Source organism: Toxotes jaculatrix, chromosome 5 (assembly GCF_017976425.1).
Source record: "Toxotes jaculatrix isolate fToxJac2 chromosome 5, fToxJac2.pri, whole genome shotgun sequence".
NCBI classification, from domain to species: Eukaryota; Metazoa; Chordata; class Actinopteri; family Toxotidae; genus Toxotes; species Toxotes jaculatrix.
The window spans coordinates 17998799-18015984 of NC_054398.1; the positions used below are offsets into that span (position 1 = coordinate 17998799).

At 41.4% G+C, this 17186-nt stretch overlaps 1 protein-coding gene across 2 annotated transcripts; it reads right to left on the reverse strand.

Moving 5' to 3' along the window:
• Nucleotides 1-1300: 1300 nt before the first annotated feature.
• LOC121181906 (DNA-binding protein RFX7) lies at nucleotides 1301-14927 on the reverse strand. 2 transcript variants are annotated; one of them, XM_041038128.1, is made up of 10 exons: nucleotides 14542-14927; nucleotides 12434-12467; nucleotides 10675-10760; nucleotides 10239-10277; nucleotides 10025-10147; nucleotides 9799-9915; nucleotides 8781-8865; nucleotides 8468-8675; nucleotides 7542-7837; nucleotides 1301-7445 (listed from the first exon to the last, which is right to left on the reverse strand). In XM_041038128.1, the coding sequence occupies exons 1-10, from the start codon at nucleotides 14667-14669 to the stop codon at nucleotides 4035-4037; spliced, it is 4527 nt and encodes a 1508-aa protein (XP_040894062.1). In that variant the 5' UTR covers nucleotides 14670-14927; the 3' UTR covers nucleotides 1301-4034. The 2 variants fall into 2 exon arrangements, with proteins under 2 accessions (XP_040894062.1, XP_040894063.1); XM_041038129.1 differs by lacking the exon at nucleotides 10239-10277.
• Nucleotides 14928-17186: the final 2259 nt, after the last annotated feature.

Genomic DNA, 17186 nt, shown 5'->3' on the forward strand with positions numbered 1-17186 from the left:
TCCACACTTCAATATCCAATCAAATGAGGAGAGTGAAGTGTAATTATGTATTGATTAAAGCTAACTATTGATTTAATCATCTAAAGTCTTATAGTTATAATTCAACGCTCAAAGCCAATGGTCAGTTAAACAGCATCCTGTAATATGTTTACTTAGTAGTTTAGATTTTGAGATCATTTTCATTATTCTTAATTTAGGGAGAAATACGTGCATCTGCTATTATATATTTAAATTACATTTTCTGTATTTGGAAACACACTCATGTAGTAGTTTATTGGGAATGGGTGATTATTAACTAGTTCACTGTGTTCATGTAACAGTTATTGACACGCATCAGTTGACAGAAATGAAAAATTGCTGATATTTTATTTCTGTGGATACAAAAAAATATATATTTTCTTCACTCTCACAAAACCTGCAGTGATATTTTAGCTGTGAAAAGGGTGGCAAGATGTCTGTTAGCGCATAAAACACAGATAACCGGAGTTATCTGTTGTTGTTGTCTATCTACACTTATACTATAAATTGTTTGGTTATTGATAAGTTGAATACAAACAGGAAACATGATCATGCGTTCCTTGTGAAATCTGTCGACTCACGTTGCCAAATGTTGTGGTGTGGAGGTCACAGTTACCGCCGGGCTCCACATGGCTAAAGGTTAGGCTGTTTGGCCATGATCAATAGGGTGAAGGTCATTAACATGTTATGAATATCATGAGGCCCTGGGAAAGCTGAGCAGAGGACCAGCGCACTGGGCTCTGATTGGTTGGAGCTTGTCTCTAGGAGAGGCCACCCCCACTGACTTTAGAGGTCATTTGAAGAGCTGATGACCTATAACCTTATGTCAAGAGGGTGATTGAAGGGTTTTTGCGTTTGCATAGACTTGACTGCTAAAATATTAAAAGTCTCTTGTGTTTGACTAAAAGCAAATAAACATCAGTATTCACAGATGATGGATTTCTTTCCTAAAATTACCTGGTGATGTTTTAACAGTACTGACAATGATACCTAATATAGAAATAGTTTAGCTAATAAATCAGCCAATTCAACTGTTAATGCCTAGTATGACTATTATTAAATTACAATGACAACTAAGTCTTGGAAAGTTACTTTATCTTGTTTTTTGTTTTTTTTTTATTTACTGCAATAAAATACAAAATCATCAGCACATAAACACGCAAGAACATTCTTTAAAAAAGTTTATTGGCTTTTAAAACCACTTTAAAAATCTCACCAGTGAGTACTTTCCATTGAAAAAAGAAACAACGCGTTTGCAATATTAACAAGCTACTGTACATTAAGCAGTACACCAGACAACACCACAGAGGAGGGTTTTTTTTTTTCTACTGGTAGAAATGGACAAGATAGTCAAACAGAGTTGGTTCTGGGTCAGTCAAAGGTAAAGAATCAGTCACTGCTTGATGGAGCTCCTGTACACATTAAGAGGTGCATTTCCTTCATTCAAATTCAAATATCAGTGCCTTATTGTTAAAAAAAAAAAAAAGAAGAGAGAAAATGTTAAATTTCTTCACAAATGCATTTAGCAAAATAAGAATATGTAAAATCGACCGAAAACAGTCATCAACATAACATATAGAACAACATTAACTTAGTAAACGGCACACAACAAACGTAATGTAACTCATAAAACTAGCACTGCCAGTCTGGTTAACAGAACCTGCCCAAATCACAGAAGACAGTGGTTACCAAGAATACAAAGTACAACAGAAGTCATCACACATGCGTGCGTACAATCATTTATCAACATAATGAGCATGTAGGTTTTAAAAGGTTATTTAACTTTTTTTTTCCCTCAATGCTTTATATTCTCATGTATGAGAATGAGTAAGAAATGTGTATCTCACTGAGATTAATGCACATTTTGCTACAAGACAATTAGTCATTTTCTGACAATTCAGTTAATTTCCTTACTCATCTTGTCATAAAAATGTTTTTTTCTTTTTTTTTTTGCGGGCATCCATCATTACATTTGTCCATAAAGATGTGGCAAAGCCATGTGTCATAAAAATTTAGTGCAATAATGTGAACCTCCAAAGTTTGTTGAAACATGAGTAATCATTTTTTTCTCCAGTGTCTGCTGAAAGGCTTCGAGCACAATGTCTGTCACAGAGATGTTTGCAACCAGCTAACAGTATCACAACTTTTTCTCAATATACCATGCTATTGATCCTGCTCAAAGCACACATCACTTCTGCAACCGCAGAGACCTATTATCTTTGAATAGAAAAAAATAAAATAAAATCAGCAAGCGAGACCAGACAGCATTACTTTTACGACACATTGAGCCAGAAATGTAACACACAACATACAGTATCTTGCCGACTATAGATCTGTTAAGCTTTTTTTTTCTTTTAAATGGCACATACTTAGCTAGAATAATGGCCATAATATAGTGTCTTGATACATCAAATCTCTATGTATCTATCCTATTTACAGATGGAGCTTAAACATGACTTATACAACATTGACAATAGCCAAAAACTCAAGCAAGCATCCTACTGTATCACATAGCCTACCTGGCTAGCAGTGATGGTTTCAACATGCTTTCAGGTCCATGGTTACCTATAAAACATAGGACAGTGACCATTTCACAAATTTACATACTGTACATAAGATTTATGCAACTTAATCCTTTTCCTCAAATGCAATAAAACTCTTTTATATCTCCGAGGCTGCCCGTTTCCCGTTGTTGTTAATGTTTACTAGGAGTGTCTCTAAGTGTAATAATCTCTTATGTTATTCAAACAGATCATCTTTGGTATGGAAATAAGGCTGGATCGCCACAAACAATAATTTCACTTCCTTTTGATCTCAAGATGACATCAAAACGTCAGCCTTTAGCCTTCTATGTAACTAAGCCTTCTCCATACCATTAATATACTTATCCAAGCTGGGAGTATAGCATGCCAAAAAAAATCTCATGACTGAAAAGTGTGCCTGCCATGGTTTTCATGAAAGCAAATCAGATTCCTCTAAATCCATTACTGATAAGGGCACACACAGTGTCGTCGTAAGCCTATACAATACGCGTCTAAATTGTAACACTGCAAAACAAAAACAGAATAAGAAATAGTACTGAAAATATCAGAGTAACAGCTGCCTTGATATGATGAAGCTCTGGATGGTTCCGAAGATATCTTAACATTATACTATATACAGTCTCTCTAAAGATGGCGTAAGGCCTTGGACTTTGGGAATAAGGCAGCCAGTTGTTGATTCCTTTCAATGTATAGTCCACAAAGAGGCCTAAATTCCCACCTTCTCACTACTGATTCGTCTACTCCCTTTATAAGATATTAAACAGTACAAGAAGTATAGGCTTTAAGAAAATTTCACTCTTGGACAATGCTCAGATGTGAATCAGTTTTCCACTGATTTGGTATATGATAAAGTATAAAGATTATGTCATAAATTCAGCACCTGGCAGCATGGGATGCTACCCTTTTTAATATTCAGATATGGCAGGCAAATGTACTACAACTATTATGTGCATATACTACAATCCCAATATTGTCTCCATTTGGTTGAACTTGAACTGCACACACTGAAAATAATTATACAACAGCATACGTTTTTTTTTTGGTGAAGTCTTTTGTGCCAATTTTCCTACCCATCTCACTTTCATTAAGTGTTCATTGAATACAAATATTGCATTATTGATTGGCTATAACGTGGAAGATTACGATCCTCTTGATGTTCATACCATACAAATCTGCTCTTGTGAGTGCATGCTGCCACCAAGTACTCAGACTTTTTACTTGAAAGGCTTACATTTCTGATTTCAGATGAGGGAGAAAAGTGGTTAAGTACTGAAACTCTGGGTGACAAATGAAAAAGGAGAGAAGTAACTAAACGTCAGTAGGAGAGATTTTCTGGTAAGCCTGGCACTTTTAACAGAACAGAACGGCAAAGTCCAGAAAAATCCCAACAAACTATAGTTTTAAAAACAGATATACTACATACGCACCAAACAAACAACAGAGAACAGAAATCATACAGAGTAAAAGATAACATTAGCCCAGCATCTCTACTGTAGTAGGCTGGTCTTTGCTTTCTAACCAGTCAAAACCAGAGTTCACAGTATCACTGCATATCTGCTGAAAAAGCGGGTCGTTCTTCAGTTCTTCCAGTGTTGAATCTTCATATTGTTCCTGCTGTTGATTCGGATCAAACAGTAGGTTGGTGTCCAACGTGTTAAGGTCAGTGATGCTACTGGACAGATCTGAGGTCAGTCTGATGTCGTTTGAGAAGTCAGATGCCACGGCGTTAAGCTCTGAAGCTACCTGACCCACCAACTGGGAACTGGGGTTGAGACCATCATCCCCCAACAAGTCCTTGACAGTGTTGTTGAAATCCAGCTGCTGTTGCTCGTCCTCCACCTCCTGCTGCTGTGTGCTCTGGAGCAGGAGCTGTGGTTGTGTCTGCACAGGATTCTCCTGGAGCTGCTGCTGCTGCTGGTCTTGCTCACCAGGACCCACTTGTGCTTGGCTGTCCCCAGTGGAGAAACTCACCTGTTCTCCACTGCCAGTGGTGAGGTAGCCATGCTGCTGGAGTTCAAAGGCAGCAGGGCTGGAGCTGACAGGCAGCTGAGTCTGGTGAGTAGTTCCTCCAGCAAAGCCAGGAGTTGTCTCCAGGATCTGTGTGAGGTTCATACGGGCCGTGTAGTTAGAGGGGAGGTTGTTTATGCCCAGGCCACGGACAGAATCATCCCCATCAGCGTCCATCTTGCTGAGAAGAACATTGGTGATTTTGGCGGTGTTACTCTGACCCTGCACAGGCAGCATCTCACTCTGCATCATGATGTTCAGCGGTACAGACTGGCTACGCTGGGCCATGCTGTGGACAGAGCTGACTGTCTGGGTGTTGGACAGGATGCTGAGCACCTCAGAGGTGATGGGGGAGTTAAAGGGTGAAACCACAGTACGGGTGGTGGTGGTGGTATTTGTGGTGGTGGTTGGAGGGCCGGTGTTGCCACTGAAGTTCCTCTGGCGCACTGCAGGGCTAACACTGCGGCAACGGAAAGTAATGGACGCAGATGAGGTTGATGCTTTGTTGTCTAATGGTGCAGGCACAGCAAAACTCTCCTGCTTAGTGGGAGTAGTTACACCTGTAACCAGCTGCTGCTGCTGTGGCTGCTGCTGCGGTGTTTGTTGTTGCTGTTGTTGCTGCTGCTGCTGCTGTTGCTGCACTGGGGAAATGGGAGTCAAACGGCCAAAATGAGCAGCATCCTGTCTCGACTGGGCTTGAAATGACTGGCCTGGAATTGCAAAAGCATGTGGCTTACGAAACTGGTCATCTACCAGGTCTTGGTAGCTGGGCAAAATACCAATACTATGGTTGGAAAGAGGGCCTCCAGAGTTGCTGTTATAGCGGTTGTTGATCCACTCCAGTTTGGCCTTGTCAGGGTGTGTAGCCATGGGCCTCTGCATGGGCTTCACAGGGCTGCTGGAGACAATACTGGCGTCATGATAACCTGTGATACTCGAGTTTATGGGAGTGAAAGCAAAAGGGTTCCTACACTCTACCGGGCTTGGGGGGACGCTGCTGCTGCAGTTGGACAGTGGTGTGCTGATAGGGGTGTGGCGACCCATGGCTCCATCCACAGGGGTGACGGGAGCCATGCGGGAGCAGGGGCTCTCTCTCGTCAAGCTGTGCCCAAGCGTCATTTCAGAAGTGGGGGTGGGTGTCGGGGTTGGTGTCGGCGTTGGAGTGGGAGTTTGGACGGGAGTGGTACTACTGTGGGCAGAGTGGTAGAAGGTAGTGCTGGTCTGGTGAGCATTCAAGATAGAGCCTTGGTTGCTGGCTGACTGGCCTTGTAGAGACACGTCAACACAGCTTCCAAACAGACCCTTCAGCTTCATCTGCTCCTCCATTTGAACCAGCTCCTCCACGATGCTGTCCTGGGTCATGTCGTCATCGTTGAACGGGAAGTAGTCCATGTTGGGCTGAGAACCTGCAAAGTCAACCATCTCCTGGGTGAGGGTGAGCTGGCCTGAGGCCTCAGCAGGTTGAGCTATAATAGAAAGTTGGTCAGTAGGGGCTTGTTTGTGTTCTGCTGGTATCTGCTGAGCAAACGCCTGCTTCCGAAGCTCATCAAGCTGTCCCTCCTCCCATATTGTGCTCTTTAATTCACTCATCACAGAGGCTTCGTGTGCTCCTGAGTTGGCTGGTATGGCACGAGGGTCCCCAGTGATCTGCTGTAGCAACACCTGATCAGACGGGTTGTTTCCGGCTGCTCCAGTGCTGGTGTCAGTGCTGAGAGAATGGTCTTCGTGTTTCACCACCAAGGCCTGGGGTTTGACAACAGTCTGGGAGCCCTCAGTGTGTGTGATGGGCGAGTCGGAGAGTGCAAGAATCTGCGTGGGCCCTATGGGTGTGTGTTTCACAGTCACTTTGCAGGGGGCACTCTCTGGTCTAGCAGGAGTTCCCGGTCGGGGGATCCTCTTCACTGCAGCACTGACTCCAGGTTTTGGATTGTCAACTACAGCCAGTGGCTGCTGGGAAATAAACACCCTCTTCACAGGAATCACATGGGAATCCCCGCCTGGGCCTGTGCGCTTCCTGGGGCTCTTGGCATCTGGGCAGGGATCCTTCGACATCGGGGTAACAGCGGATGAGCCATTGGATGACATGTTGCCATTGGAGTTCTGATTATCAACAGTCAAGTACAAAGTACTGTCATGGCAGTTACTGTTATTGCTGTCCTGAATCCCAGCTACAGCTACCGAGGTGGGAGAGGATGTGGGGTCACTTTTTATCCTAACCCCTTTATCTGGTCCCGGAGAACACTTAACCAGGAAGCTTGGCTCACTGGCAGCCCTGAACTTCGCCACTCTCTCCTCTTTGGCCCCAACAGCAGTTTTCTCTGTGCCACATGTGGGGTTACTGTCATTTCCAGCTTCAGACACCACTTTGGTGTCAGTGGAGAGGGCCGAGGTGGATGCTGGGGCACCGGGTCTAATTGCAGGAGACTGAGGCGCAGCCGAGTTCCCACCATGTGACTGCTGGGAATCATCCGAAGCCACCGTGGTACTCACACCCGCCGAGGCAGGACGCACAGTTGTGCTACTGCTGTTACTACTGCTGCTGCTGGGAGCCAGAGCGATCGCTGTCATCTTCACCACATTGACCGAGCTCACGTGGGAAGAGGGCATCACAGTTTTTATGGGGCTGTTGGTGATGAGCAGGGTGGGGGGTGAGCGCAGCGTGATGGCACTGGTGGCAGAGGGCTTGGGCAGGATCTGAGCGTATCTTGTACCGTGTCGTGCCAGACGGTCACCCACAGGACTAGCTGAGATATTCTGGGGAGTTTTCGGGGACTGCTTAAGAGACTGAGTGACCACTTGGAAGTTCACAGGCAACACTTTTCCCTCTGCTGTCCCTACAGGGCTGGGGGAGGTCATCAACTGCCTGCTTCTCTGTACCTGGTACAAAAAACAGAGAGAACATAAAATTACATTTGGGCACATTCATCAATAACTTATCTGAGAATAAGTAGTGGGAAAAATTCAGTCACATACCGTGACTGGGCTGGGGACAGCTGCTACTACAATGCCTATGGTGGGCTGAGGGGACAGCAGAGCAGGGCTGCCACAGGGGATGGTGGGCCCGGGGGTACTGGCCTCCGCTCTCTTGACCTGGGTCTCACTGGGCAGGGGTGAGTGCAGTTTCTGCTCCTGTTGTTTCTTCTGGATCTTTCGCTGCAGTTGCTGCTTTGCATCAACAGAGGGAGAAGGCAGGGTCTTCACCTGGGGCTGGAAAGAGTTTGCCTCAGCTGTTGGCACAAACGCAGAAGCAGGAGTTGGCGTCTTCATTCCTGTCAAGGGAAGAACATTTCAAAAACTGATCAATAATTGGCAGCTATGAACAGTATTACCAAGCATTTCAAACCTGCACAAGGTTTAAAATTGAAAAAGCTATTTCAGTAATATATTGTATATACTGTCATTCTAATTGTCAGCAAGCTATTGAACTAAGTATAAAATATGGATCAAATCCTTTGTTTTTTTAGTTTACATAACATCTCCTTATTTAAAAATGTATTTTTGTATTATAATTATTATTATTAGTTATTTTTGCTATTCCTTTTGAATTTGGGCCAGTTTCTATTTGTTTAACGGCTGCGTCAGGCTGTTATCTGACTGAGAACATAAGACTACACTTTCATGGTGTACCCTAGTGCAATAATGAATTTTTCAATAATTCATAATTTATTTTTCACATCTTTCAAATCTGCACAGACAGTGAGGTGCAGATGTGTAGACACATATATACACAAATCCTCTGAAATAAATGAAAATCGGTTTGTATAACTGTTCTACCACAGCCCTGGGTAACAGCACTTAGCTGACCTAACCCTTTCCAATTTAATATATCCCTCCTCAAAACATGTCAACATGACATCCATACACAGTAGTAAAATTAACAGATCAGAGGACATCTTTACCTGTGGGCGTTCCGGTCATAACAGTGAGTGCAGCCATGGACTTAGTACCAATGTAGTGGCTGTTGAGCAGGAAGCGGGCCAAGTCCTCCACGTTGTCAAACTGACGACTCAGGACCTTTTGAGCCCACTCACACACCAGTCCACAGGCCGCAGATCTCATTTCATCTTCAGCGCTTGGCGACTGGCCCGTCGGCTCCATCAGCTCACACTACAGTCAGACCGAGCAGAGCAGCAGGTGCATGAGCATCGGACTACCTTGAAAGTGTAACTTGATATTAGCTTTATGCTTTGAAATTCTTATGATGTAACTTACCCCATCACCAGACTTCTGCAGATCCAGGTTGGGTAAAGACGGCATGTGAACAAAAGCTTTCTTCCTCAACCCGCTATAACAGTATGTAAGAAGGAGTTAAGGTTTCTAAAACTTCATGGCTCTGGATACAGAAATGGGTATAATACGCTGATGCTGACCTTACGTTGAGTCTGGCCAAATCCTTTTCTGAAACTCTCTAATCTCTCCTCTGCTAGTCTTTGGATCAACAAAGAAGTTGCTCTGAAAATCTGCCCGAAATGGTAAAAAACAAACTCTGCAGCCAAACATTAGCTTTTCAGCTCTGTGCCGTGGATACCCTGCAACGGACTCTTTAAATACCACCAATATTGGCAACAGGTTTTTGGCAATAGTGGTTTACAGTATTACAGACTAAGTCACCACAGAGCAATGTGTTCAGCGCACTGACAAAACTGACAACTACTAACACATACCATTTATGTGGCACTTCCTGTTGTAATCTTTTGAAACTGAAATTTCCTTCTGGATCACAAGCATTACGTCATTTTTACAATTCCTTTGCATGTGTAGGATAAAATCCCCTAATTACCGCAATCACATTAAGAACTGACAATATTTTAGGAAGTTTGATTTCTCACTGGCACCTCATTGACGCCATGTGCCTCTGCTTGTGCATTAATGATGTTATGTACAGTTTAAACAGTATTTTTATTTTGTCTTGACAAAGTCAGAAGAGATTATCCACTGTGCATATTCATGCATTTACACTGTGAGCAACACATGATCCAAGGCTTTATGGAAATATAAATAGCAATAAAGATGTTTAAAATGCTATTTGGCTAATGGCTATGCCCAGTTTGTCCATTTTGAGTTTTTATGTTCATAGTAAACATAATAAATTTAGAAGGCTGGCCCTTAATAGGAGCTTGTTAAAACTTTAAAATGAAAACAAAGTGACACAAATTTACAGCAGTGAAACTCCACATACAACAAAACAGTAGGACAATTTGTTGACGGGTTCATCAACATTAAAGGATATTTGGATTTGCCCCTCATGCCCAGCCGACGTGCCTTCATGTTAGGAAAGACATTCTTCATGATCTTTCCAAAGTCTGCTGCACTCAGTGGATTGTAGCCGAGATTGTCACAATAGCTCCTGTAAGAAAAGAAAATCCACCATAAGATTAAAGGGTAAAACAAACACTGGTCTCCTCCTCTGACCCCTTTCACCTCCCCTGGTCACACTGTGAAGGTCACACACTCACTTGTATTCATCATACACCTCTTGCTTTGGGAGGGAAGTCTCTGGGTGCTCTTCTAGGTGATTCCGTATCCAGTTGAATGCATACATCTGTTGAGTACGGCTTGATGACATGGAACTCTGATCACTGAAATTAGTGCATGAGAAAAACAAATCTGGTGAAGCGGTGTCCTTGAACTTGTATGCATCATTTCTTGTTAATACAGAAACTTCAATACCATAATCCAGGAGTGGAGGACCCCCTCTCATTCTCAGTCCAAATGGGCAGAATTTGGGGGTTGGGGTGATGAATAGATATGGGGAAACAAATGAAACACAGACAGCTAGGTATAGCAAAAATCTACACATATCAGTGGTTTGTGTCATAATGATATTCAATCATACAGCTGGAAAATGAGCGATTATTTCTTATGAAGGAACAACCCCCCCCCCACCCCCAGAAAAAAAAATGTCTAGGAGCTATCAGCCTAAATTGACTCTGTGCAGTAGCCAGTGGATAGAGACTTTTTGACAAGCAATGAGACGACAGTGCCAATAATGTAATGAGAGCCACAACAAAGCAGCCAAATGTGTGTGAGACAAAAAAAAAAAAAAAAAAAAAGGCCAAAGAGCAAAGTGGAAAACCGGAGTGTAAAGTGTGTGTCTGTGACATACCTTTTATCATTGCCACTGCTGGGACCAGAAGGCAACTTAAGGTAGAGGTAGAGTTTTTCGATGTCTGTAAACTTCTCAACATCTTGCTGTGAAAATAAAAATATCACAAAGGAAACAAGTCAAAAGATCATTCAAACAAAAGTAAGTAAATAAAATGCAGGCTGGTATCCTAAAGTCTTTCCATTTTCCCCTGTAACTAAATCTATAAATGTATGTTTCATGAAGTATTGAATACTTCATGAATAAAGTCAGAAGGTGGCACCAATCAAAAGAATCAAAATCGAACGGTTAGGTCTTTACAAATGGACAGACAGATTTAAGCACACGCTAAATTTAGCGCCAATTTCAAAATACTGCACAGGTATGACAGTCGCACACAGGCTCCTTACTATTGATTCTGCTCCATCTATTTTTCAATTGGTTTCTAGGAATGGATTCATCTTACCTGTTCCTTTCTATTTGTCTCTTTGTTGCTAGGGGAACCAATACTTGAATGAATGAGGTGAGAGCTGTCAGCCAATGAGCAGTGAATGAAAATGCTATTTACTACACTCTCTCTACACAAGCATAGAGTGAACTACCTGAATACTTCTCTGCTAATACCATGGCTGGAGATTTAATTTTCTTCATTTGCACCATTCCTATATATATATATATATATATATATATATATATATATATATATATATATATATATATATATATATATATATATATATATATATATATATATATATATTTGTTTTTTGTTTGTTTCCTTGGACTATCTAAGATGGCCTATACGCCTGGCATTAGCATGTACACTGGTAACCTGGGCAACCTTAGAAGTTTGCATTTAATTTGATTTTTGTTTCCAGAATCCTGTTCAAATGTCTCAAATGACAATTAAATGAGTTATATTAAATCATCTGTAAAACTACATACATTTATTTTCAATGTTTACACTGGAATTAACCCTTTATTATAGTCCATTTGAGCATCAGTTGCCCTAATCTGATGCTGTAAGCTTCAGAGGTGCTAAAAGGTGGATATTTTATTAGGACTTGTAGTGAAATGAACTGAACCTGCCTGCTGAAATCTGCCAAGCACCAGACAGACTTGTTGAAATTAAAATACAGACTCTGTCTGTATTTTTTCTTTTTTAGTGGTGACATAAAAATAGACAAAAGCTTTATCATGCAGCTTTGGTTGCTGCTCAACACAAGGTGTGTGACACTTCAGCTCAGATAAATCCACAACAAAATGTGCAGAAATAGATCAGTTTTTACTGATTTAAGAAAAATTAATACACTGATACACACACACACACACACACACACACACACACACACACACACACACACACACACACACACACAAACACTCAGTAACCTACTTATATTCTCGTATATTTGTTCATGTTAGTTGGTTCTTTGTATATACTGGAAAATTTATTCAGAAGCCAATACTGTATAATATGGCAGCAGAATAATGTATACTATAGTATGTACTATAGTACATATTATCATTCTATGCCCTATTTTATGTCTACAGCTGTGATGTAAATAACAGATAAGCAAATTTAAGCATCATGGTTTCAGTTAGTCACTTCATCAGGTTAAAGGCATGAAACATACATTTATATACTTTTATTTATCAAAAGCTAAGATGCACACCTGGTCTGATGACCCACAAGTAAACAGTTGTATTTGTCTGTCTGATAATATGGGGGTGGCAGACTGACTGTCCTAATGAAGGACAGTTTGTTATGAATACTCACCAATATGCTGTCCACTTTTGATTGTACAGATTTGCTACAATGAGAAACAGAGCAAAAGACAGAAATGTGAATGAGTGTGAGATTAATAGAAGCAGGAGTTTCAGCTGAGTTTGTTTTTATTTCCTAAACCCTGTTTTGTTTATGGTTTTTATACAAACAGTCAGACCGACCACACTGGGAAATTTTTTTATTATGATTTCTTAAAATATTCTAATTTAAATTAGATGTGCTGAAAAAAACATTATATCAACGTGCAGTAAAGTGCAATGAAGACAGAGTGACATTTTATTATCTATATCTACTCAGGTATTATGATATATAGCAGGTTTGGAAAGTGTTCAGACTATTTTACTTGAAATGGAATGTATGTACTTTTTGATAATCTACACACAACAAACCATTTTTGGGGAAAATGAAAACATGTTCATTAAAAATGTAAATCTCTCATTTACATAATAATTCAGTGCCTTTATTCAGTACTGTCGAAAGCCCATTTAACGACCGTTAACACCTGCAAGTCTTTTTCCAGGCAGATCCTCTCAAGGTCCCTCCACAGATCTGGCTGCAACTGTTCTTCACACAAAACTGACGGGTCTCCCTGTTCATGCCCCTGCCCCAGTATGGTGCTGCTACCCTTCTGTTTTATTGTAGAAATGGTGTTAATAGCCCGAACAACTTCTTTGTCACCTGCGTGACTGAGGCTCTTCTTGCTTGGTTACACGATTTACCTGGAACACCAGCTCCACAAAGAGTCCTAGTGGCTTCATACTTCATCCACTGTACTCACTCAAAGCTTAAAGCTATACCTTGTCAGAATTTAATCTCAAAAAAACTGCACAGACCTCATATGGACTAAACCATACACTACACTAAACCTCTGTGCTCAGTAAGTCAAATTTGTCACAGGTGGACTCCAACCAAGGTCTAGCAGAAAGCAGTGGACATGCCAGAGACACTTTTTGAGTTGTAAATAGTAGAAAAAGCATGTTTAACTATTGACATTAATACTGACTTTGTTATATTGACATGTCCTGGTAATCCCTGACAGTGATCCAGCATGTTCAGTACCAGCACCCTAAAACTGAAGCAGCTAAATGGTATTCAGCCATCATTACTTTTATTATTTGCATAAATTCCACATTAAGAATCCTGAAATTCAAACAATGGCTGCCAGTGAAAGTAGTGCACTATTTAATGAAGAGATAGATATATATATAGTATAGTAATCTGAGTTAATAACGATTTCAGACACAGATATCTCAAGGATAATCAAAGCAGGTGCATCAAAGGATGTAGCTGAATCCCACGGCACACAATCTGAATATTTATGTAAATGAGATATATCATTTATTTATTTTTAACAAATTAAAAAAAAAAAACTCTAAAAAACATATTTTTTCTTTGTCACTGTGGGTTATTGCACGTAGACTGACTGTGTGCAAAAGGTGAAGAAGATCTCTGTGCTCTCTCCAAAGCAACTCAACGGTGTGTCATAACAACTGGATTCATCCATTTGATAAAATGCAAAGTTATTTAGATGATTTTAATCACAATTTACTGCATGTTAATGGGGAACCAAGCTGAAACTGCATAAGGAATTTCCAAAGCCACAGTAGATCATCTTGAACTGTAAAAACTGAATCGCTATCAGAGGAACTTCTTGTATTCTGACAATTAATATAATTGTGAATTTTTATTTCCTCTCCATCTCTTTGTCGTTAGCAGCATTAAATCAGTGTGGAGCTGTATCTGTGGAGCTGTCTGACTTGACACCTGTCATCCTGAGCATCAACACCACCGGTGGATTTGGTGTCATCTGTAACATGGCCTCCTATGGCTCGATGCTGATGATTATAGCTACTACAGGTGGAAGCACGCCGACGTTAACGTGTTATTAATAAACAGGTACCAGACAGCGCGGCTCTGACTCTCTGCCGCCGTGTTTCGATTAAAATATCCGCGGTTATCACCGGGACCACTCGTGTTATTTTCAGCCGCTTTGTGCAGCTCACTGCCTCCCTGCCACTCCAGAGCTAGATACGCTAATTACGAGGCTACGGCTAGCGAAAAGGACAGTGTGGCTGCCTGAGGACCATGTCCATCCTTACCAAATTGAATTCTTTATTTTGAACTGTAACGCGTTAGCCTCGGGCCCCTGGAGTCCTGGCACCAGCGCTGGAAGAGAGCCTAATCCCGAGGCAGGCTTCAGACCAGGTTGTTGTTGATCATCAGCCATCACGATGGAGGGGTGGTGGGGGAGCTTTAACAAGTAGGCCTCATCCCCGGCTGTGCACTGCACCGGACCCACCGCTGCTGGAGCGGCTCAGTCAGCTAGGACAGCCCGCTGAATCCACCGCAGAGCATGGCTACAAACGCTGTGATCTGACCCTCGCAAAACGCAAAACAAAAACCGGAAAGAAAAAAAAAAACACCCGGGCATACAAAAGGCATTTCGAGGAGGTCTCTCCGCTGCCGCAAATAGCACGCCTGCAGCAGCAGCCAGCAGCAGCTACAGACGAGCTGTCTGCGTCAAGGTGCACACACGTAGCAGAGACCAGACCGGAAACACAATCGATTTCGCTGTCGATATAAAAGCATGAAGTTTGACGTGTCAATACTGTCTTAAAACATTAAATAAAAAAATGCCCAGCTATAGAGAGTGCTGTGCAAAAAAAAAAAAAGTTTTAGGCACATAAGGATGAGTGAGGATGCTTTCAGAAATAGTGCCATGAATATCTTTTATTTAGCAGTTAGTAGCACCAGTTCTCCTCTGTACACACCAAGGTTTATTCCAAGCATCTTGGAGAACTCGCCACAGTTCTTATGATGGATTTAAGCTGCCTCAGTGTCCTCTGTCTCTTCGTGTGATCCCAGACTGTCTCCATGATGTTGAGCTCAAGTCTCGGTGGGGGCCAGACCATCTGTTGCAGAACTCCTTGTTTTTCTTGTTTCTGAAGATAGCTCTCTGTGACTAAACCTTTGCTCAGTTCTGAAGATTCAAAGAGTTTCTGTTTGCTGTAATAATTTCTTCTGTTCATACAGGCCATTATACGATCAGGAAGGGAGTGTTGGACAGTATGAATAGGAGGGACGATTACAGCAAGCAAAACTGGTTCAGTTCATATGAGCATCTGACCACTGTTTTAACACAGACTTGAAAAATCATGAAACTGCCCATTAAAAATTACAGAGTAATGCAGGATTGGGTGTGCACACACAAACTGGAATACTACATTTCAGTTCATGTTATTATTCTTCAGTTCATCAAATGACTGCAAATGAATTTCCACATAGTAAATCTCAGGCATTTAGAGTCCCTGATATACAGTGGTAAAAAGAAAGTAAATGCTTCAGTATGCTTGCAGTTTTAAGGTACTTGTACTCCACTCAACATCTTTCATTTTATTCTATCTAAGCACATTTCAGAGGGAAATATTGTACTTTTTCTCCACTGCAATTTTTTTTCCACAGATAGAAGTAGGAGTTATTAGAAAACCAATATTTTTTATATCTTATATTATGCTAAATTGAAAATCTTCAGGTTAGTGAGTGGTGGTCAGACAAAATAAGCAGCTACAAAATTGACAGTTTTTTTTTATGGTAGATTGGTAATTACGATCATACTCATAACTTTCCCCCAACATACACTGCTTTATTAAGCACCTAACTAAATTAGCAAACACTCAGATTTCACAAAGTCCGGAATTGTGCATGTCATTTAAACCGAGTTTTAATTTTAAAATCCACACCGGGGCTTTAGTTTTTCATTGTGTCTAATTTGACGCTGCCAGTGCGCAGCAGTTACGCTGTCAGCCGGTGGGGGCGCTGCTGCAGGAAGCTGGTTGATCAGATAGTGACAATGACGGGTAAACAGCCAGGATGATATCACTACACCGTGTAAACCGGTCGTTTACACCAGCGCATGTATTGATCTCGATATCCACCTATATCTTCCTATCGAATGGTTATCTGCTCAGACAGTCGGCGGGGACACTTCACAGACAGATTGTCCCAAGGTTTTTCTTTGCTCATCACACAGCTTACTATTTTTTCCTTCGCCTGAAATCTGAGACACAGTTGGCGGAAAAAAAATAAATAACCTGAGAGGATGAAATTGAACTGAGACTGACCAGACACAAATATAACGCTTATGTCACATCATTAAACCTGCCATAAATGACATATCACACACACGTGCTGTTAATTTGATGATAAGCACTTCTTTTAACCTTCAGATAATTAATAATGATCCATAAATTTCCTTCATGAGAATAAAAATGTGGGAAAAAAATCAAAAGAATCAAGCCTCCAGGTCAAGAAAAACAAGACCTAAATAAATTCTTTCATCATGACTTATTTTATGCTGCCATCTGTTGATGGAAACCGGCAACGTTAAATCCACCGCTCCACTGACACCATGGTCGTGAAACATAATGCAAGACAGCAATAGACTGACGCACACATGGGAAAGGCACGTATCTACAAGTGTACAGTAACCTGGCTGACTTTGAGATAAGAATAGCAGGCACATAAGGGAATAATAGAAATGTTGCTACGTGCTTTATGTTGCAAGACATCAAGTTGCTGTGCCCCAACTTTCTTTGTACCATGTGTATTTCATGTCTCTTTGCACAGTATGTGAGTGCTTTTCTGTTTGTCCTTTGCAGCAACAAACCTTTTTTTTCAGTACAAAGAGTCTGATGATGGAGTCAGAGGCAAAGGTCAGACATCGAGGTGCGCAAACTTAACACAG

What these genes read in the sequence shown, in the direction of transcription:
- LOC121181906 (XM_041038128.1), bottom strand. Translation starts at nt 14,669, where the DNA reads ATGGCTGATGATCAACAACAACCTGGTCTGAAGCCTGCCTCGGGATTA. An exon ending in AAAATAAAGAATTCAATTTG is followed by an intron (nt 12,468 to 14,541) that starts GTAAGGATGGAC and finishes TTCTCATTGTAG; the next exon opens with CAAATCTGTACAATCAAAAG. An exon ending in CTGTCCCCAGCCCAGTCACG is followed by an intron (nt 7,446 to 7,541) that starts GTATGTGACTGA and finishes TTTTTGTACCAG; the next exon opens with GTACAGAGAAGCAGGCAGTT.